Raw genomic sequence first — 22,149 nt, 5'->3', positions numbered from 1 at the left:
AGGCAAGGAAATGGATTGTTTTCTAGAGCCTCCAGAAGGAGCCAGCTCTGCAGACACCTTGACTTTAGCCCAGTTCACTGATTTCAGACTTTCGTTTCATGTGCACTTAAGGACAACATGTATCCTGCTGTTGTTGAGTGAAATGTTATATAAATGTCAATTAGATCCAGCTGGTTGATGGTGTTGTTCAGATCTTCTATACCCTTATTGATTTTCTGTCTGTTAGTTCTAGCTCTTACTTGAAGAGTATTAAAGTCTCCAACTCCAATTGTGTATAATGCTTATTTTTCCTTTCATTCCTGTCAGCTTTTGCTTCATGTATTTTAAAGCTCTATTATGAGATGCATCCAGGATTGTGTGGTGGGCAGTCCCTGAGAAGGTGAGTCCCAATGAACTCAACCCTTGATGTTCATACTTTTCTGTAATCATCTCCCATTGAATGGGGTCAAGACCGGGCACATGTTTTTAACCAGTAGATTATGGCAAAGGCGATGGGACGTCATGATCTCGATTAAGTTATGTTATATGGCAAAGATAATGAAATGCCGCTTCCATAATTATGTCTTATGTAAGACTCTCTTAGCAGATCAGCATGAGAGATCATCTTTGTTGGATTGATAAAGTAAGTGGCCATGTTGAAGAAGCCCACATGGCAAAGAACTTCAGCCAGCTTCTAGAAATTAAAGATGGCTTCTTATACCCGAGGGTGGCCTCCAATGGACAGCCAGCAAAAATCCAGGGCCCTTGGTGATACTGCTGTAAGGAAATGAATTTTGTCTAAACCTGAATGCATTTGGTAGTGGATCTTTTTCCAGTCAAGTTTATGATGACACTGCAAATGCACATGCAGGTTAGGGTGAACCTAGGAGCTCATAAACAACTCTACAAAGTTGTTTTCCCAAGTTGCTCCCTCTCCAAGATCTCCCTGGGACTTTGCAGTTCCTTGGAGTTCCCCTTTCAATCCTTTGGCAAGAAATCTGAGGGGTTTTTTCTAAAAGATTTTATTTATTTATTTGACAGACAGAGATCACAAGTAGGCAGAGAGGCTGGCGGGGTGGGGGAGGGGAGCAAGCTCCCTCCTGAGCAGAGAGCCCAATGCGGGACTCGATCCCAGGACCCCGAGATCATGACCTGAGCCAAAGGCAGAGGTTTAACCCACCGAGCCACCCAGGTGCCCCAAAATCCGAGTCTTTACTTCTCTCTCCCATCTACTTCCTGAAACTTCACCTATGTCTGGAGGCAAGCAACAGGAGGACCAGAGAGAAAAAAACCATACATCAATGGGCATCTGCCCTCACTGACTTGGGACCATGACTATTCTAAACCAGAAAGGAAGGTCCCCCCACCGCTTCCCTCAACATTTTAGGTCCTCGATGGCGCTGCTCCCTCCATTGTTACTGTTGACTCAGCTGCAATGAGGGATTGCCTATTAGCTAGGGTGTGAGAGAATGGAAAAAAGAAAAATTGGTGTACTTCTCTACTCTCTCTGAACCTTGGGAGGTCTATTTTCTGCTTTTCTTGGTGCCTTCCCTGTCCATGTCACTGTCCCCTTCTGGGTTTGGACTGCCTTGAGTTCAGTCCAGTGGCTACTGGAGGGAAAAAATTGTAAACACACTGCCTGTTGTTTTACTTCAAATTCTGGTGCTCTTCTTCAAGTTGCCTGGTATAATTGATTTTTTTAGAGTCCTCCAATGGCTGATCCACACATTCTGTTCATTGGAAGCGAATGGGTTGAATGTGATCCTTCTGTGTTAAATGGAGTCAGAATGCTTGCATTGTAAGGCTTGTTTTCATATACAAACATGTATAATAACTGAGCATTTTCTTTGGTGTAGATTTGTGAATACTTGGGACACATCTTTTCATACTCTACCTAAGGCAATCATTATAGTATAAATATTCTTCTGGTTATCTCTTGTTATGGAAGAAATCACACTTAAACTTAGTAGCTTAAAGTAATATAAATCACTGTGTTGTTATCTCATAGATTCAGGCATTGATCAGGCTCAGCTAGGTGGTTCTTCTTTGGGAGTGTCTCGCGTGTTTAGCATAAGATGGTGGCTGGGAATAAAATAATTGGAAGACTCATTCATTCAGGTGCATGGTATTTGGGCTGGGAACACTAAAAAAAAAAACCCTGTGGCTCCTCTAGTGTTTGTCTCTATGGCTATGTGTCTCTCTGTGGTTTCTCCAGCATGGCAGCTTCAAGGTAGATGGATTTCTTTTTAAGAATGGCTCAGCTTGGGGTGCCTAGGTGGCTCAGTGGGTTAAAGCCTTTGCCTTCAGCTCAGGTCATGATCCCAGGGTCCTAGAATCGAGCCCTGCATCAGGCTCTCTGCTCAGCGGGGAGCCTGCTTCCCCCGCCCCTGCCTGCCTCTCTCCCTACTTGTGATTTCTGTCTGTCAAAAAATAAAATCTTAAAAAAAAAAAAAAGACTGGCTCAGCTTTATTGCGATATAATTGACATATAACATTATGTAAGCTTAAGGTATATGCTGTGTTGATTTGATCCTGCAGTATGATTAGCACCTTAGTGTTAACTGATACCTCCATCATGTCACATAATCACCATTCCTCTCTTTGTGGTGACCTCATTTAAGATCTACTCTCTTAGCAACTTTCAAATATATGGTACAGAATTATTATCCTAATGACAACACTGCATTAGAGTCCCAGAATGTATTCGTCTTGTAACTGCAAGTTTGTGTACCAGCACATCCCTATTGCCCTCACCGCTCAGCTCCTGGTAACCAACATTCTACTCTCTGTTTCTACAAGTTCAGCTGTTTTAGATCCCACATGTAAGTGAGGTCATATGGTATTTGTCTTTCTCTGCCTGACTTATTTCACAGACTTATGGGATCTTGAGATCCATCAATGCTGTTGCAAATGGCAGGATTTCCTTCTTTCTCATGGCTGGATGGCCCATTGTATGTGTGTGTATAGCTGTATCTATATATCTCAGTCTCTCTCTCTGTGTATATATGTATATCATATTTTCTTTATCTAGTTATTTGTTGACAGACACTTGTTTCCCTACCTTGGCTATTGTGAATAATGTTGCAATAAATATGGGAATGAAGATATATCTTTGAGATCCTGTTTTCACTTTCTTTGAATAAATACCCACAAGTAGAACCTCTGGATCATGTGGTAGTTCTATTTTTAATTTTCTGACGGACCTCTGCACCGTTTTCCATAGTGGTGGTATCAATTTACATTCCCACCAACAGTGCATGAGGGCTCCTTTTTTTCCACAGGCTCGTCCACATTTGTTGTCTCATGTCTTTCTGACGATAGCCTTTCTAACAGGTGTGAAGTGATATCTCACTGTGGTCTAGATATTTTACATGGCAGCTCAGGACTCCAAAATGAGTGGATAGCAAGAGTGTGAGAGTGAGTCAGGCAGGAACTAGATTGTCTTTTATGACAGGGTTTCACAAGTTTTGCAGTCTTTATTGCCACATTGTATTCTTTAAGGTAGTCACAAGGGTCCAATGAGGTTCAAGTGGGGGAGGGAACACAGATGCCACCCTTTGATGAGGGAGTGGCAAGTTCTGGAAGAACAGGTGCAATTGGAAATACGATTATGGGGAGTTTTTGAAAATACGATCTGCTGTAAGTACTAAGAAGTCTGCAGAGAGACGTTCTGTCCTCAACTTATAGGAACCCAAGAGTGTGTAATATTAAATACGATCAACATCATCAGTTTTCAGAAAACGTGGATTTTAGTAAATCTCCAGAAATTGGATCATCTTCCTGTTGTATAATTTTCTCTGTGGCTCTCCAGGTTTTTGGTGTTTGCAATTTCATTGGGAACCTGCATGGAGCTTCAAGATATATGGATTTTTACAGGGGCTGGGGGCAGTCTGGACCAATAGGGAACAATGCTAGCTAAAATCTTTTTTTAAATTTATTTAAATATTTTTATTTATTTATTTGACAGACAGAGACCACAAGTAGGCAGAGAGGCAGGCAGAGACAGAGGAGGAAGCAGGCTCTCCGCCGAGCAGAGAGCCCGATGCTGGGCTCGATCCCAGCATCCTGGGATCATGACCCAAGCCAAAGGCAGAGGCTTTAACCCACTGAGCCACCCAGGCGCCCCTGCTAGCTAAAATCTTGAAGACAGTCCTGTGCTTTAATGAAGGTACTAAGCAGCTTGGCAGAGTGTTCACCTACAGAGGAACCTGGAAGGCTTCAGTGTTGCAAATATCCTTAATACCTAATGCCATCCCTACCTTATTCTTATTACTCTTTATTCTTTTTAGTTAAGCTCCACTTTCTTCAAGAAATTCTCTTAAAAATGCAACCCCCCTGGGAGAGAAAACATGAACTGTTGGTGTGGATTTCAGAGCAGTTCAATAAACACTTATGAGCACAGCGTTAGGCACTGGGAATCCAGTGATTAAGAATTCCATCACTCCAGGGGTGCCTGGCTGGCTCAGTAGGTGGAACATGCAACTCTCCATGTTGGGGTTATGGGTTCGCGCCCCATGTTGGGTGTAGAGATTACTTTTAAAAAATCTTTAAAAAAGAGAATTCAGGGGCGCCTGGGTGGCTCAGTGGGTTAAAGCCTCTGCTTTCGGCTCAGGTCATGGTCTCAGGGTCCTGGGATCGAGCCCTGCATCGGGCTCTCTGCTCAGCGGGGAGCCTGCTTCCTCCTCTCTCTCTCTCTGCCTGCCTCTCTGCCTACTTGTGATCTGTCTGCCAAATAAATAAAATCTTAAAAAAATAAAAAAATAAATAAATAAAATTTAAAAAAGAGAATTCAATCTCTTTTCTTCCTTATCATAGGAACAAGGTGGATTGAAAATTCTAGTTCCTGAGGAATTGGAGACTTTATCCTCCAGAGTCCGCTTTATAATTTTTTTTTTTTCCAGAGCTGTCCCAAGAATCATCAAAGATTCCCCGGGCTACCATAAGGTCAACATAAAAGGGCCACCAGTATAATCTCCACGCTCACCCCCCTGCTGCTCATCTAGGAGGAATGGCCAGTGCTCGGTTCCTTCTGGTTCAAACCTGTTCCCCAAGAGGGCTGGTTACACAGTCCAGAATAAGAAGTCAGTCTATTCCCCAAGTGGTGAAAGAGGTATTCGAACGCTTGCTCCCCATTCCAACCCCTTATCAGTCCCCACTTTGGGACAGACTTAGAGCAGAGGTTTGAATGAAGCCTGGTTGAGTCTGGGAAGCCCTGAAAGCTGGAAGGTACTGTGAGAGTTGTGGAAAGAGAGGTGGAAGGGGCAACGTGGCTTCGCGAACCTTCGCTTCCCCCAGGGTGCTCGCTCCCCACCTCCCGCCCCTTGACTGGGCTCAGGACAGCCGCACCCTGGCCTGAGACGGACCACTTCGCTGGGGGCCCCAGAGACAGGACCCAAGATCGCACAGCGCGCGAAACCAAGCTGCCGCTCCGGCCAGGCACCGGCGACCTCTGGCGTCGCGTTTAGGAAGCGCGGCGGCGACTGCCCAGGGACGGCCCCGCGACCCCAGACGGCCTGGCCAGGTACTCCGGGACCGGGTGAGGAGCGCAGGCAGGCCGGGGGCCGACGGCCGCTCCCCTGAGTTGGAGGGCCCCAGCCCAGTGAGTTTAGGCCGCGGCGAGAGCGCTCGGCACCGCGCTGCGCGGCGCGGCTGGGGGCCGAACAGGTGCGCGGGCGGGGGGTGGTGCTTGGCGATCCTGCGCACTGCGCGCGCCCCTCCCCCACGCGCCTCCCGGCGCAGCCCCGGCCCGGCGTGCGCGGCGGGGGGCGGGGGGGGGAGGAGCTGCGGCGGCGGCGGCCACTCGGGCAGGTCGGCGGCGCCGCGGGAAGCCGCCGACGGCGCGGGCTGTTGGTCCCCGCGCGCAGGAGGCGCGGGCGGCCCGGGGACCATGGAGCCTGGTGACGCGGCGCGCCTCGGCCCGGGACGGGCGGCTCGGGCCCCGCCACCGCGGCTGCTGCTGCTGCCCCTGCTCCCGTTGCTGCTGGGTCGGGGGCTGCGCGTCGCAGCCTCGGCCTCCTCTGGGGCGGCGGCTGAGGACAGCAGCGCCATGGAGGAGCTCGCCACGGAGAAGGAGGCGGAGGAGAGCCACCGGCAAGACAGCGTGAGCCTGCTCACTTTCATCCTGCTGCTCACGCTCACCATCCTCACCATCTGGCTCTTCAAGCACCGCCGGGTGCGCTTTCTGCACGAGACGGGGCTGGCCATGATCTACGGTGAGCAACCCCCCGCCCCCCACCGCGCCCACCACCCCGACACCCCTTTCGCGGCCGGGCCGCTGCGCTCCCCCCGACCCCGCCCCGCGCTCCCCCTTCACTTGCCAACGTGTTTCTTTTCCGTTTCTTGCTGCGACGGGGTTGGTTCCCAAGGTCAACTGTCTGCATTTTCTGGCTTTCTGTTACCGTTAAAAAGAATTCCAGCCCATTTCGATGTTTCTTCATCGGGGAACCAGGAAAATGAAAGGGACGGAGGTGGCCTGGTTCTGTCCTCCGGCTTCTGTTTTGCGCCCCTCTCTTTCCGCATCGCGCTTCCGCACCCGCCCCCCTCCCCCCCACCTCCACCCCAGTTCAGCCCAACCGGGTATGTGTGCCGCGGCAGGAGGTGGGTGACTACCCTGGGGACAGAGTCACCCCAAGAGGCAGGCCCCAGTGAGGGTGGGGGCGAGGGCTGAGGGTTTCAGGATTTGGGTAAGTGTGGCCCTGGGGGCCTGAGGGATGCCACACATCCGTGGTCAGCTTGGGGTGAGCGCCCACTTCGGAAAGCTATGTTCCTGGGTCTCTTGTTAACAAAGTCGGAGCCTGGAGTGCCGTGAAAGGTGAGCGTGGTCCAGGATCCAGAGTGGTGCACCGCCATGGTGGGGCCTAGTTGGGTGTATGGGCACACCTCCCACTCTTATGTCCAGCTGGGACGTTATACCCAGGTACTTGACTTCTCCAAGGGAAGAGGAGCTTTTGTGTTCTTCAGACTGTAACATAGACTTGATTTTGAAGATACGTTTATAAGTGGATGAAGAGGAAAAGTAGTGGTTTTAACTCTGGGGTCAGCCGTCTTTTGTTGTGAAGGGTGGGCTGATGCCACCATCCTTTTCTGGATTTAATGACCTATGCTGTGTTGGGCACAGAGTGGTCAGCACAAATCTGCTGTGATTACATGGATGTCCGTTAGCTCTCATCTGAATCATCCCTCTCACCACACCCCACCCCTCATTATAACTCCAAAGGAGAAACAAGTGTTCACTTTTTTATTTGAATTTAGTGGAGTTAAGGCCCAGGGGGGTATCTTCATGGGAAATAGATGAGCCCACCTCTGACTCTTCCCAGTAAGGGAACATTTTACTTCATCACTTTTACTGGAGGGATCTCTCCATGCAATTTCCATTTGGGGTTCCCTGATAAAGCATGGAAAGCTGACACCTGAATCTTTAATGTGAAAATTACCCTTGGCCCTGGGCCTTGCTTCTCAGGGCTCTTGATCAGTCGTTGACAGCCCAGGCTCATGGCCACCAAGGTTACAAAGTGCTTTCAGGAGCCCTCTAATTTTAAAGAGGTAGAGGCCTAAACAGATCTGTCATTGAAACAGGACCAGTTCTAAGACTGAGTTCGGATGTTGCAAATTACATACCTGAGCTCAAGCTTCGGCCTCAATACCTGGCCATTCTTTGAGCTCTGCGGTCTGTATCAGTGGGTGACAAATGACTAATGCCAGGGCTGCAGGTAAGTTAGGAGGTGTACCGCGCAGATAACAGGGTGGGAACTGAAGCATGTTGTCATTTCAGGTGCTCGACTCTGAGAGATAATGCAAATGAAGATTTGCCCTTCTACGTCTATAGAGAACCATGAACATATTTTTATTTTATAGCCTCTAGATCCAACTCATTAAAGCACAGTGTGAAATATTTCTAGAAGGTAGATTGGGCAGGCTCATAAATACATGTTCAAGCACATGGAAAATGAGGATTTAAAAATATTTTTCTTTGAGGGAGTACTCCATGTTTTTAGGAGCTCAGTCACCTTCATCTTAAGGCCTACAAGCAATAGTGGAATTTTCCTCCGCTGATACGTACTTTTTAAACTCATCTTAATCTTTTAGTCATTGGGGCCCTGCTGCAGTGTACCGTGTCATTTTGTGGTACTGAGATCTGGTTCAATTGATGATAGTTCTGAAGAGGCAACATCATCTCATAACATTCTGTGTCATTTTGCTCTGTCTTTGGATTTTCATGTTACCCTGAAATATACTAAGAAATTTAGTTTGTCAATATGCGATGTCCTAGGTTCTGCCAAATACTAATTTTTTTTTAAAGATTTTATTTATTTATTTGACAGACAGAGATCACAAGTAGGCAGAGAGGCAGGTAGAGAGAGAGGAGGGGAAGCAGGCTCTCTGCTGAACAGAGAGCCCGACGCGGGGCTCAATCCCAGGACCCTGGGATCATGACCTTGGCTGAAGGCAGAGGCTTAACCCACTGAGCCACCCAGGTGCCCCCCAAATACTAATATTTTGATGTGAATATTTAGCCTGTAACTGTGAGAAAACAGTTCTCTGTCTCATGGATATTTAGTCTTGTGTTTTAGTGCACACACGCCCTCCATCGGAATTCTAATGTCATTTGATCATCTAATTATTCATTATTTTCTGAAGGCTCCTGGGATCGGGATTCTGATTTTTAAAAATTCAGTATGAAAATCTTGGAACGCTTAAGTGAATATAGTACAGATTTTCAGGACTTCTCTTCATTAATCATAGTGAGAAAACAGATTTCATTTCTTGATATCAGTGGAGGAAGTGAGTAATTGTCCCATTGCCTCTGAGTAATAAAGGACAAAAAGACGTAAGGAAACATTAAGTATCTGCTGTGTGTCCTGTGCCCAGCTTAATTTCTGGAGGTAATTTTCAAATGTTGGTAAGTTTTTATGAGTGAAAAGTGTTCAACTACAAGTTTCAGAACTCCTTGAAACTTAAAAAAATGTTAATTTCTGCCCCTTTAAAAATATTTAAGTGACACTTTAATCTGCAAGGGAAAGCTTTAATATTTATAAATTATGATAAATAATTATATATTTATATATATCCGTATCAAAATAAATTGTGATTCTATGAGTTTGCTGGTATAAAATATCTCTGGAAGGACAGTCAGTAGACTAGTAACATTGGCTTTTTTTGCTGGAAAGGAAGTAGGTGGCTGTGACGTGAGGTGGGAGGGAAACATCACCATATATTCTTTTGTGCTTTTCAATTTTTGAATTACGGAAGCCAAATTAACTCTCTGTGTGTTCTTGTCTCCATTCTGTGGCATTTTAATGGCATTTTAAGATGCTCCTCAAATCATCCAGTTTGATGCCCACTTCTCCCCATTTTAAACTATATTATGTTACCTGTTTTCTGTGACCTTTTCAAAAAATGATTATATCCTCCTTTCTGTGACCTTTCAACTGTTGATTGTACCCATGGAACTTCTGGAGCCCTGTGCCTGGAATGCAGACCAAACGGGAAAGGGGAAAGAGATTACCTTCCTTTCCCTCTCTCCTTTTTATTTCACCATCTCTGACGAAGAGTCATGTTTTACTAGGAGTGGCGTGCACCGAGAGTTCCCATCTTAAGCCCTTGCTTAGTCTGATGCAGAGGATCCAAGGACAATACCAGACACACTGTGAATGCTCAGCATTTAACTGGCAGGGGACCGTTAGAAGCACTGCTCCCTGACAACAGACCCAGGTAGGTGTAAGGGCCAGTGACCACAGACCAGACCCTCCAGGAATGTGAAAGCAGCACCCCCGCCCCCCTGCCTCCCAGGCCCTGTGCTGGGAACTGCGAGAGGCTGAGAGGCCGTGGACCAGAAGCCAGAAGCTGGCACCCGTCTAACCTGTTTTGTCAAGGCAGGGAGCTCCCAGCTGTTTGCCCCTGCACGTGACTAAGGGCCATCCGAAAGTTCCCAGACATGGCAAGTGTTGGAGGCGGGAAAAGGTGGTATCAACGGACTGTGTCCGTTAACTGTGGTTCTTTCTCATGTGGATGCTGGTTCCACTTCCCTTGTACTGTTTGTGACAGCTGATACAGGTCCAAAATATCTAGCTTGGCCCTGGCAGCCCACCACCTGCTTCTCGCTTCCTCCATGCCTATCAATTTTCCAAGTATGTGTTGGTCAGTCTCCCACCCTCCCCCCCCAGGTCCCATGGACCACGGGCTCCTCATTGCTTTTCAGAGTTGAATGGCTAAGTGCAGCCCGAGAGGGGTTTACAGGCAAAGTCTGCAAGGGGAAGGGGGACCCTGTGAAGTAACATACAGTGAACGTTTGAGCCTGTGTGTGAGGGAACATTTCGGAGCCACCCTATTCGTGGCTAATTGGGAGCCCTCAATTGTTTTTGGTTTTGTTCTTAAGAGCCCGTCACTTTGGCCCCAGTTCGGGGCGACTCCATATGGTCTCATTTTGGCACCACATCCCTTGGGTTCAGATGCTGCCTCCGTTACTGAAAAAACTCCATAAGACTAGGTAAGCTCTCTGAGCCCCCATTTCCTCTTTTCAAAAACAGAGACAGCATCCTTCACCTCACAGGATTATTGTATTATTGAGATGTTGTAAAGGTCAAGTGCATTGTCTGATACTTACACACTTGGTCAGCACTACTTCTCATTCCCAGTTCAGACCGTGTGATTCTTTGGTCAGCTTCGCTACTTGAGGCTCATTCAGTGGAGACTGCTGTAGTTTAAAAGTGCATCAGCATTCAATTAGTGGGGATGAGGGACAATGACTTTTTTTGGGGGGGTGGGCTCTTTGTTAATACCTAGGAAAAATTTACAACATACCTACTCTACTCTTGTAGCCAGCATTCTCAATTCTTGGACTTTGTCCTTCAGAAATACCTGCACTACCATGTTACATAGATGGCCATATTTCTTGTCGCAGAAGCAAATGGCTATCCTCAAGAAGGCACTGGTTAAGTTACAGCCCATTCCTGCTGAGGAACATTATGCAGCTGTTAAAAAGGAAGTGTTGTGTAGCCACCCACACATATCGTTGTGGGAAAAAACAAGGCACAGAATAGTCTGTATAATATCATCTCATTTATTGTTTAGAAATTATGTAATGTATGCACATAACATTTAAATATGATGTGTGCTTCTCTGGAAACTGATGCAAACTTACTTAGCTCTGGTTATCCTAAGGTTGTAGAACCAGTTGCTGGGAGAGTGGGAGGGGAGGTGTTACTTTTTTCCCTTTGTACTCAGAATTCTGAGTGGCCTGAAATTTCTATGACACTGACACATTATTTTTGCAATGCGAACTTTGTTTAAAAATAAAGCAAATAAGGGTGCCTGGGTGGCTCAGTGGGTTAAAGCCTCTGCCTTTGGCTCAGGTCGTGATCTCAGGGTACTGGAATCGAGTCCCACATCGGGCTCTCTGCTCAGCAGGGAGCCTGCTTCCCCCCTCCCCCGCCTGCCTCTCTGCCTACTCGTGTTCTCTCTGTCAAATAAATAAATAAAATCTTAAAAAATAAAGCAAATAACTTTAATTTTTATTTATTTATTTGACAGAGAGAGATCACAAGTAGGCAGAGAGACAGGCAGAGAGAGAGAGGAGGAAGCAGGCTCCGTGCTGAGCAGAGAACCTGATGCGGGACTTGATCCCAGGACCCTGAGATCATGACCTGAGCCGAAGGCAGTGACTTAACCCACTGAGCCACCCAGGCGCCCGCAAATAACTTTAATGTAGCAAAAAACACATTAGAACTAAGAGAACACAGTTATGCAGTTGGTTAGCATTCCCCTTGGGTATTGAGATGTTCTTTTTAAAGGAATGTCTAGGTGTAAAGAAAACTTGTAGTTATTTAAAAGTAATAAATGGAAGTAAAATATATCTTAAAATGAGAAAGTGACATTTCCTGAAAGTGTTTCTTAGAACTTTCAGAAGGTAACCTTTTTGGAATGATGTAATTAGAAAATCATCATTTCACAACCCTTAGTGATGTAGACAATGATTTTCAATGAATTCCGAAGCCATAGGGGAGAGGTGGTTGGGGAACGTGGTACTTATACGGTGCTAAGCATCACACCACAGACCCCTTGCCTCTCACAGAGGAAAAAAGGTATCTTTACAGCAGAGAAGTCTGGCAGTTACCATTTTCTATCTAAGTCGTCAAATTTATCCTTGCTCCTTGTGGAACTATCTAGTAGTACCTGCCTCCTGATGAGAGGCAGTAGGAACCATATAGCTTTACCTATGTAGTATTCATCCTCCAAATGTTTTATCTGAATCAAATTGAGGTTTTAGGCACATCTTCTGGTTTACAGGAAATATAGGAGATAGAGAAACAAGTTATCAAATACCATGTGAAAATAATTAGACATATCCCAGGCACAGAGTAACCTACAAGACCATTGTTCATGTTTCTTCAAGAAGTCCATGTGAAGGGAAACAAAAAGTCAGGATAAGTGTCTGTTATGGACTGAATTGTATTCCCCCTCCCCTAAGATACATATGTTGAAGTCCTAATCTCTAACGTGATGCTATTTGGAAGTTGGGTTTTGGGGAGGTAATTAGGTTTAGATGATGTCATGAGGGTAGAACTTCTGTGATGGGATTATAAGAAGAGGAAGAGACCAAAGCTCCCTGTCTCTCTACCATGTGAGGATACAGTGAGGGGACAGCCATCCACAAGCCAGGAAGAGGGCTCTAAACAGAAACTGAATCTGCCAGCATCCTGATCATGAACTTCCCATCCTCCAGAACTGTGAGAAATAAATGTTTAAACATGTTTAACTATGGTCTTTTGTTCTAGCAGCCTGAGTAGACTAAGACCGTGTTCTAAGTTAATGGAGACCAAAAGGCATAAGTAGTCATTGCACAGGAAACTTTATTGACTCCTGGTTCATGAAAATAAGATATAAGATGTTTTGGGGACAATCAGGGATGTCTGAATACGGGCTTGGTGTTAGATGACATTAGGGAATTACCGTTATTTTTTTAGGTGAGATAATTGAGGTTATACAGGAGAACGTGCATATTAATTGGAGTTGTAAGCTGAAGTATTCAGGGGTCAAGTGTGTGAGTCCTAACGCATGCAACTTACTTTCAAAAAGTTCAGTAAAAAAAAAAAAAAAATACACATACCACCTATATCTGGGTGGTGGGTGAAAAGGTGTGTTTTATATTCGTCTTTCAACTTTTTGTATGTTTTGAAAATTTTGTTAAAATAGAAGATGGGGGAAGATGTTAACGTCCCTGTTAATCTGTTAGCTGGTAACCTGTTAACCTGGCTCCCTGAAAGGACGTACAGGTGAGGCAGGATACAACCTGTTACTCTCATTAAACTCTGACATTGAGTAATGCTGTTTGACATTAGTTTATAGGAGATGTTAGACCTTCATGACTTGAGAATCAGTAACAACTTCTTAATTTTAATTTTTTTTGTTTGATTTTAAGGGTCACATATCTTTTGAGAAATTGCCTCTGTTCCACTTGTCAGATAGTAGGTGTGAGGAGACTTTTCTCTTTTGATTAAAGCATGCTACCTGGCTTCTCATCAGCGTGGATATTTGTATTAAGGGAATGCTAGCTGGCAGAACAGACCAACCCCAAATTCCAGTGGCCCACCATAAGAATAGTTCATTTTTAACCCATGTCATGGGCCAGTGGGAGAGTCTGGCAGGTGGCTCTCAGTGTGGTCATTCAAGGACCAGGTGTCTTCCAACCTGTGCTTTCCACATCTCTTGAGGCTTTGGAACCGTCCCGCTCCAGCCAGTGAATGAGAAAAGAAAAAAGAGGATCACATGGTGAAGAGTTTGTGCTAAGCCTAAGAGTGCTGGACATCGCTTTGCCTGCTTCCATTGGACAGAACTAGGCCAGGAGGCCACATGTAACTGGAAGGGAGGCAGGGAGATAGAGTGTATCTGGAGGAAGAGGAGTGGGTTTGGAAAGAAGCTAGCCAGTCTCTGATGGAGTATGTGCTGAGCACTTTGTCACACATAACCCAGAAAAGGGAAGTTGTAGTAGGGTTTGCATGTGGTTGTGTTGTTGTTGATGATAAACTAAATTTTTCAAGTAATCCAGTTTGAAGAGAGTATTTTTTTAAGATTTTGTTTATTTATTTGAGAGAGAATGAGAGAGAGAGAGTGTGAGAATGAGAAGGGGGAGGGGCACAGGGAGAAGCAGAGTTCCTGTGAGCTCCCTGCCCAATGCGGAACTCAATCCTGGGACTCCAGAATCATGACTTGAGCCAAAGGCAGTCGCTTAACCAGCTGAGCCACTCAGGCACCCAGAAGAGAGTATATTCTCCTGGAATGTATGAAGTTGTTTCAATACACTTATCAACATCACCCTGGAGCTTGTTAGAACTAGCAGGTCTGGCCCCAGACTTACTTAGAATGTCTCAGGGTGGGACTCAGATATCAGTCTTTCAGTGCATTGACAGGTTTTTAAAAAAATATTTATTTATTTAGAGAGAGGGAGCACGAACGGGGGAAGCGCAGAGGGAGAGCGTGTGAGAGAATATCTAGCAGACTGCTGAATGAGGAGCCCGTGGTGGGGCCTGAGCTCACGACCCTGGGATCATGACCAGAGCTGAAATCAAGAGTCAGATGCTTAACCAGCTGAGCCGGCCAGACCCCCCTAGCAGGGTTTTGTTTGGTTGGTTTTTTGTTTTTGTTCTTTATGTTTGAAACTCACTACTGTAGAATATTTATTTTCAGCCTTTAAATACATGCACCATGTTGCTTGTAAGGAAATAATTGTAGAAAAACAGCAGCTGTTTTTTTGAGTACCTGCCGTGATCGCCAAGCACTGTGTTAAGTATTTTGTGTACTTTAAGCCATTTAACCTTCATATCAGACGTATGAAGATGGTATTGTTGGTCCCAACAATTTGCCAAATGAAGAAATTGAATGTTTGGTCTAGGAGCCCATTTGTTTAGGGCCATATGTTGGAGATCAGTAAGTGGGAGTCTACTGAAGGAGTCTACTGAGTCTACTGAAGGATGAGATGGTTCAGGATGTGTTTGGCCAGAAGAGAGCAGAACCTGAATCCCGCCCAAAGACCTTGTTCTGGGGGTATGGAGGGAAATCTATGCCTAGAGTATAAAATAAAGCGAAGTCTTCCTTCTTAAAATCGGGGTTTTGGCTCCAAACGCCGATGTACCACTGCTGGTACATTGAGTGAGGCTGGCCAATTTGGAAGACTGGATTTTCTTAGGCTAGGTTGGCTGTGGGCCCTTGGATCCAAGTAGAGCCAAAATGCCTATTTGTTTTCATCCCACAGGTGTTATGCCCTGATTGTGTGGGCCCTCCTGATTCATGTATTGAAATCCTACCCCCTAGTATGATAGTGTTAGGAGCTATGGCCTTTGGGAGGTAATTACGTCCTGAAGTTGGAACTCTCATGAACGAGATCCATGCCCTTACAGAAGAGACCCCAAGAGCTCTCTTTCCCAACGTGTGCATATATGATGAGAAGTCGGCAGTCTGTGGCCCAGGAGACCTTCATCAGACCTGATCATTCTACTACCCTGATCTTGGATTTCCAGCCTTCAGAACTGTGAAAAAAATAAATTGTTGCGGTGTATACATCACCCAGTCTATGGTACTTTGTTAGGGCTGGCCTGAGCAAGACAACATGGTTGAAGGCTGCCAGTTGTTACAGGGGAGAACCCAGAAAAACCATCAGCGGTTGTTCAGAGTGGCTGTGCCAGGCCTTCTCAGGTGGGAGCAGGTGCTTAAAAGCTTTCTCCCCTCTAGACGCCACTATCGCAGAGGTGGGGAGGCAGGTGAAGCATGGTCCATCGAGCTCCTAGGTCTCCCTGCTCTTCCTACGCTGGTTCTCCCAGGCGTATCGTAGTCTCCTCGAGAGCGCTTCCAAAAGACGAGGGAACAGAAGCCTGAATGACTGCATAGGCAGTCATCTTCTGTTTACTGATGTCTCTTCTGTCCCTAGCATAGTGCCAGACACATAGTAGGTGCCGTAGAAATATTTGCTTAATGGATTCTGTTTTGTCTAACAAAAATAAGGTGCTGTTAACACTTCTTAGAATTAAAGGTCCTTCCTTCAAGTTCTCATGCCTCAGATTCATACTGACAGTCAAGTTTCTGAGAAGGAAAACGGTATGTGTGAAAACATCTGCCTGAATCACAGCAAGCTGTTTCAGGCAGGACAATGAAGGATAGGTGAGTATATGTTCACCAGAAAATTGTGTATTTAGCTGATTAGCCACATGGTTTTTACATTTTTTATTGTGGCAAAATAATACAGCAAAATTTTCCGTTTTTACCATTTTCAGCTGTACAATTCACTATCATTAATGGCATTTGTAAACTTGAGTGACCATCACACCACTCTTTCCAAAAAAAATTTTTTTATCACCTCAAGCAGAAACTCTGTACCCATTAAACAACAATGCTTCATTCCTTCCTTCCCCCACTCCCTGATGTCCTCTAATCTAGTTTCTATCTCTGCGAATTTGCTTCTTCTAGATCTTTCATACAAGTGAATTCATACACTTTTAGTCCTGGCTTACTTGAATCTGACTCTTTGACTTGGCACAATACTTTCAAGGTTCATCCGTGTCATTGCCTGTATATGAGCTTCACTCCTTTCTGTGGCTGAATAATATTCCGTTCTGCATTTTGTTGATTCATTTATCAGTTTGTGGACACTTGGGTTGTTTCCACCTTTTGGCTATTATGACTAATGCTGTCATGACATGCAAGTATCCATTTGGGCCCCCGTTTTTCAGTTCTTTTGAGTATATACCGGGGAGTAAAATTGCTGAGTCATATATGGTGATTCTGTGTTCAGCTTTCTCAGGAACTGCCAAACTATTTTCCACAGCAGCTGTACCATTTTACATTCCCACCACCAGAGTTCCAGTCTCTCTACATCCTCTCCAATACTTATTTTCTATTGTTCTTGGTTTTTGTAGTCATCCCAGTACTTGTGAAATGGTAGCTCATTATGGTTTTGGTTTTCATATTCCAGTTGACTAATGATATGGAACATCTTTTCATGTGCTTATTGGCTGTTCGTATATCTTCTTTGGAGAAATGTTTATTCAAGTCATTTGTCCATTTTATTTTATTTTATTTTATTAAAAGATTTTATTTATTCATTTGACAGAGATCACAAGTAGGCAGAGAGGCAGGCAGAGAGAGAGGAAGGGAAGCAGGCTCCCTGCTGAGCAGAGAGCCCGATGTGGGGCCCGATCCCTGGACCCTGGGATCATGACCTGAGCCGAAAGCAGAGGCTTTAACCCACTGAGCCACCCAGGTGCCCCAATCTACCCATTTTAAATTGGGTTGTCTCTTGTTAAGTTGTAGGAGCTCTTTATATATTTTAGATGTTAATCTCTTATTAGATATATGATTTGTAAATACTTTCTCCTAGTTCATGTTGCCTTTTTACTCTATGATAGTGTCCTTTGATGCACAAAAGGCTTTAATTTTGATGAAGTTCACTTTACTTCTTTTTCTTTTGTTGCCTATGCTTTTGATATCCTGTCCAAGAAATCTTTGCTGAATCCAATGCCACAAAGTTTTCACTTTCTGTTTTCTTTGAAGAGTTTTATTGTTTTAGCTCTTAAATTTGGGGGTTTGGTCTCTATTGAGTTAACTTTTATATATGGTATAAGGTAAGGGTCTAAAATTTATTTTCTTTGTATGTGGATATTCAGTTATACCAGCACCACTTGTTGAATGTCCCTTCCTCATTGAATGGTTTTGGCACCCTTGGCAAAAATCAATAGACCATAGATGTGAAGGCATATTTCTAGGCTCTCTGTTCTATTCCATTGGTCTATATGTCTGTCCTTATAACAGTATCACACCATTTTGATTATTGTGGCTTTGTAGCAGGTTTTAAAATTGGGAAATATGGGTCCTCCAACTTTGTTCTTTTTTGGCATTATTTTGGCTCTTTGAAGTTCCTTAATTTTCAATAAAATTTCAGGATGGGTTTTTACATTTCTGCCATTGAGATTTTTTTCCAAAATATTATGTTTATTTATTTATGAGAGACACAGATAGAGAAAGAGGGAGGAAGAGGGAGAAGCAGGCTCCCCACAGAGCAGGGAGCCTGTGGGAAGTCTGATGCAGGACTTGATCCCAGGACCCTGGGATCATGACCTGAGCCAAAAGGAGACACTTAATTGACTGAGCCATCCAGGCACCCTCCCACTGATATTTTTTTAAAAGTATTCTATTTATTTGAGAGAGAGAGAGAGAGCGTGAGCAGGTAGAGGGCAGAGGGAGAAGCAGGCTCTCTACTGAGCAGGGAGCCCAATGCAGGACTCGATCCTGGGACTTTGGGATCATGACCTGAGCCAAAGGCAGATGCTTAACTGACTAAGCCACCCAGATACCTGCTATTGAGATTATGATAGGGATTGCATTGAGTCTATACATTGCTTTGGGTAGTATCATCATCTTAATGATTTTATGTTTTCTAGTACATGAACATATTTATCTTTTCATTTATTTAAGTCTTTAATTTCTTTCAGCAATGTTTTGTAGTTCAGTGTTCAACTCTTGCACCTCCTTGGTTAAGTTTATTTTCAAATATTCCTTTTTATGCTATTGTAAATGAATTTGTTTTCCTAAGTTCCTTTTTGGATTGTTCATTCCTAGTGTATAGAAATACTAGAAATATGACTAATTTTTTGTTGTTGTTGACTTTGTATCCTACAACTTTGTTGAATTTGTTTGTTTTCTCTAACAGTCTTTTGGATTCTTTAGAGTTTTATATGTATAAGATCATGTTATCTGCAAATGGAGATAGTTTTACTTCTTCCTTTCTAATTTGGGTGGCTTTTATTTCCCTTTCTTGCCTAATTGTTCTCGTTAGAACTTCCAGTCCTGTGTTGAATAGAACTGGTGAAAGTGGGCATCCTTGTCTTTATCCTGATCTTAGGGGAAAAGGTTTCAGTTTTTCACCATTGAGTATGATGTTACATGTGGGTTTTTCACATATGGCCTTTATCACTTTGAGGAAGTTCCCTTTTTTTTTTTAAGATTTAATTTATTTGTCAGAGAGAGAGAGAGAGAGAGAGAGAGCGCGAGCATGTATGCACAAGCAGGGGGAGTAGCAGGCTGAGCAAGGAGCCCAATGAAGGACCCAAACCAAAACCTTTTAAAGTGCTGCTGAATCTGGTCAGCCAGTATTTTGTGGGGGATTTTTGCATCTGTATTTATAAGGACTATTGGTCTGTAGTTTTCTGTTCTTGTCACCTATTTGGGCTTGCTGTCAGGGTAATGCTGGCTTCATAGTCAGGAAATATTTGCTCTTCTTCAATTTTTTGGAAGAGTTTGAGAAAGGTTGTTGTTAGTTCTTTAAACATTTGATAAAATTAACCAATAAAGCTATATGGTCCTGGGCTTTTCGCTGTTGGGAAGTTCTTGATTACTGATTCACTCTCCTTATTGTTATGGGTCTGTTCAGAATTTCTCCTTGAGTCAGTTTTGATAGTTTGTGTATTTGTAGGAATGTGTGAATTTCATTTAGGTTACCCAATTTGTTGGTGTACAGTTATTCATATTATTCTCTTATAATCATTTTAACTTCTGTAAGGTTGATAGTCATGTCCCCTTTTTCATGTCTGGTATTAGTAATTTGAGTTATCTTTTTTCTTAGTTACCCTAGCTATAGGTCGTCAATTTTGTTGATATTTTCAAAGAAGCAACTTTTGGTTTTCTTGATTTTTTTTCTTCTATTCTTTATTTTATTTGTCTCTTTTTTATCTTTTTTATTTTATCTCTTTTTGTTTTCATTTTCTTCCTTATTCTAGCTTTGGGTTTGATTTGCCTTTTTTTTAAAGTTCCTTCAGGCATACAGTTAAGTTACTGATTTGAGATCCTTCTTCTTTTTTAATGTAGACACTTAACAGCTAAGAATTTCTCTCAGCACTGTTTTTGCTGCATCTGATAACTTTTGGTCATTATGTTGTTTTCATTTTTCCCAAGATATTTTCCAATTTCCTTTGTGATTTCTCCTTTGACTTACTGGCCAAGAGTGCATTGTTTAATTTCCACACATTTGTGAGTTTTCCAGTTTTCCTTCTGTTATAGATTTCTAGTTCATCCCATTGTGACTAAAAAAGATACTTTGTATATTTTTAGTCTTTTTAAGTTTATTAGGACTTGTTTTGTGACCTAAGTTATGGTTTATCCTGGAGAATGTTCCATATGTACTTGAGAAGACTGTGTACTCTGCTCTTGTTGGGCAGCGTGGTCTATGTGTCTGTTAGGTCCAGTTGGTTATTTGCTGCCAAATCTAACTGTAACTTTTACACCAGGCTCTGAGTTACACTTGAAAACTCGAGTGTGTTATACTGGGCTGTTTTGCCCCTGGAACTGATGAAGATGTTCATGCCTACAATAGATAAGGCACTGCTTGGGATTCTAGGGGAGGCCAAAGAATAGGCAGTACAGGTCCAGAGAAAGGGTTTGAGGAAAAAGTTAAGATTGAAAGTACCATTTATATTTGGTAACTGCTTGGGCATCTGATAACTGACCACACATTTAGTGATTTGTTAGAAAGACTAATGGGATTTGGGGCATATATAGTCAGAGTGATGATTTATTACAGTCAGAGGATAAATAGCAGGATCAACAAGGGAAAGATGTAATGAGTGGAGTCTGGAAGAGTCTACATGTGTGCTTCCAAAGCTCTTCCTTAGAGGATTCGGGGTAGGGTTTCACAGAACAAGCTTCTTCCTCCAGCAAATAAATACAGCAACACATGTACTGGGTTTCTGCCTAGGGAAGCTTGCTTAGGACTCTGACTTTCTCATTAAGGGCTGATCAGGACTCTTACTGAAATATCTGACTCCCAGAAGGAAAGCAGGTGTTTGCCATAAATCACATTCACAAAAACAACTTAGCCAGGCTGGTATGGCAGAATTCAGTGTCCTAGGCACACAAAACAACGTTATCAGTCAACATAGGGAGTATTCTGTACACCAAGTTCAAATGGGCTATTGCAAGGATCATTCATGCAAGCAGGCCCTCCTAGAGATCACAACATCAGGCCTGTTATGTTAACATTATCCTGCAGAAAAACATGTGGCATCAAGTGACTGTAGCTTTTCGTGTTCCTGACGTTTCTTTAGCTTCATCCACACTCTTTTATTTTTAAAATAATTAGTATTTTTAGATTTATTAATTTTACTTTTGTGTGTGCATATGTGTAAATGTCTTTATTTCACCTTCATTTTGAAAGATGTTTTTGCCGAGTGTAGCATTCTAGATTCATTTTTTTCTCCTCTCTCCATTTCCTGCTCCATCATCTTTTTGCTTATGTCATTTCTGAGAAATGTGATGTCAGCTTTGTCTTTATTCCTGTGTATGTAACATGTCTTTCTCCTCTGGTTGCTTTTCAGATTTTCTGTTTATCACTGGTTTTGAACAATTTGATTATAACTTACCTTGGTGTCGTTTTCTTTGTGTTTCATGCACTTGGTATTCATTTGGTTTTTTTGGTGTGTGTTTTTATAGTTCTCATTAAGTTTGTAAAAATTTTGGCCGTTATTTCTTCAAATGTTTTTTCTGTCCTTTCCTTTTCCCCTTCAGAGGCTCCAGTTACCTGTATATTAGACCCCTTCTAAGTTGTTACACAGCTCACTGATGCCTTTTCATATTTTCAGCACATTTTTTTCCATGAGTTTCATTTTGGATAGTTCTTTCGCCATGCTCTTGACTCATCTTTTTTTCCCCTGTAATATCTAATCTGCCATTAATTACATCCAGTGTATTATTTTAAAGATTTATTTATTTATTTGAGGGGGGAGGTCCAGAGGGAGAGTCTTAAGCAGATTTGGCTCTGAGTGTGGAACCTTAAGTGGGGCTCAGTCTCATGACCCTGAGATCATGACCTGAGCTAAAACCAAGAGTCAGAGGCTTAACTGACTGAGCCACCCAGGCAACCCCCATCCAGCACATTTTTCATCTTAAAGATTATAGTTTTTGTGCTCAGTTCTTCCATATCTCTGCTTAACTTTTTGAACATATGTAATATGTTACAATAATTGTTTTAATGCCCTTATCTGCTGCTTCTAAAATTTGGGTCAGTTTCATTGATTGATTGCTTGATTATCCTCCCAATTATGGGTTGTGTTTTCCTGCCTCTTTGTATGCCTGCTAATCTTTAGTTGGATGCCAGACATTGTAAATTTTACCTTGATAGATGCTGGACATGTT

The 22,149-nt window shown here is 43.5% G+C and overlaps 1 protein-coding gene across 1 annotated transcript in view; it reads left to right on the top strand.

Annotated features, from left to right (window-relative positions):
• The first annotated feature begins 5,748 nt into the window (after positions 1–5,748).
• SLC9A7 (solute carrier family 9 member A7) overlaps positions 5,749–22,149 on the top strand; it is a 138,133-nt gene continuing 121,732 nt past the window's right edge. Inside the window, exon 1 of the mRNA XM_059158749.1 lies at positions 5,749–6,191. Coding sequence (XP_059014732.1) covers positions 5,867–6,191 — 325 coding nt within the window. The 5' untranslated portion in view covers positions 5,749–5,866. The remainder of the gene's footprint in view (positions 6,192–22,149) is intronic.

The sequence above is a fragment of the Mustela lutreola genome, chromosome X, assembly GCF_030435805.1.
Source record: "Mustela lutreola isolate mMusLut2 chromosome X, mMusLut2.pri, whole genome shotgun sequence".
NCBI lineage: Eukaryota > Metazoa > Chordata > Mammalia > Carnivora > Mustelidae > Mustela > Mustela lutreola.
The sequence above is the reverse complement of the archived record's forward strand: the minus strand, read 5'-3'. Positions and strand labels throughout refer to the sequence as shown.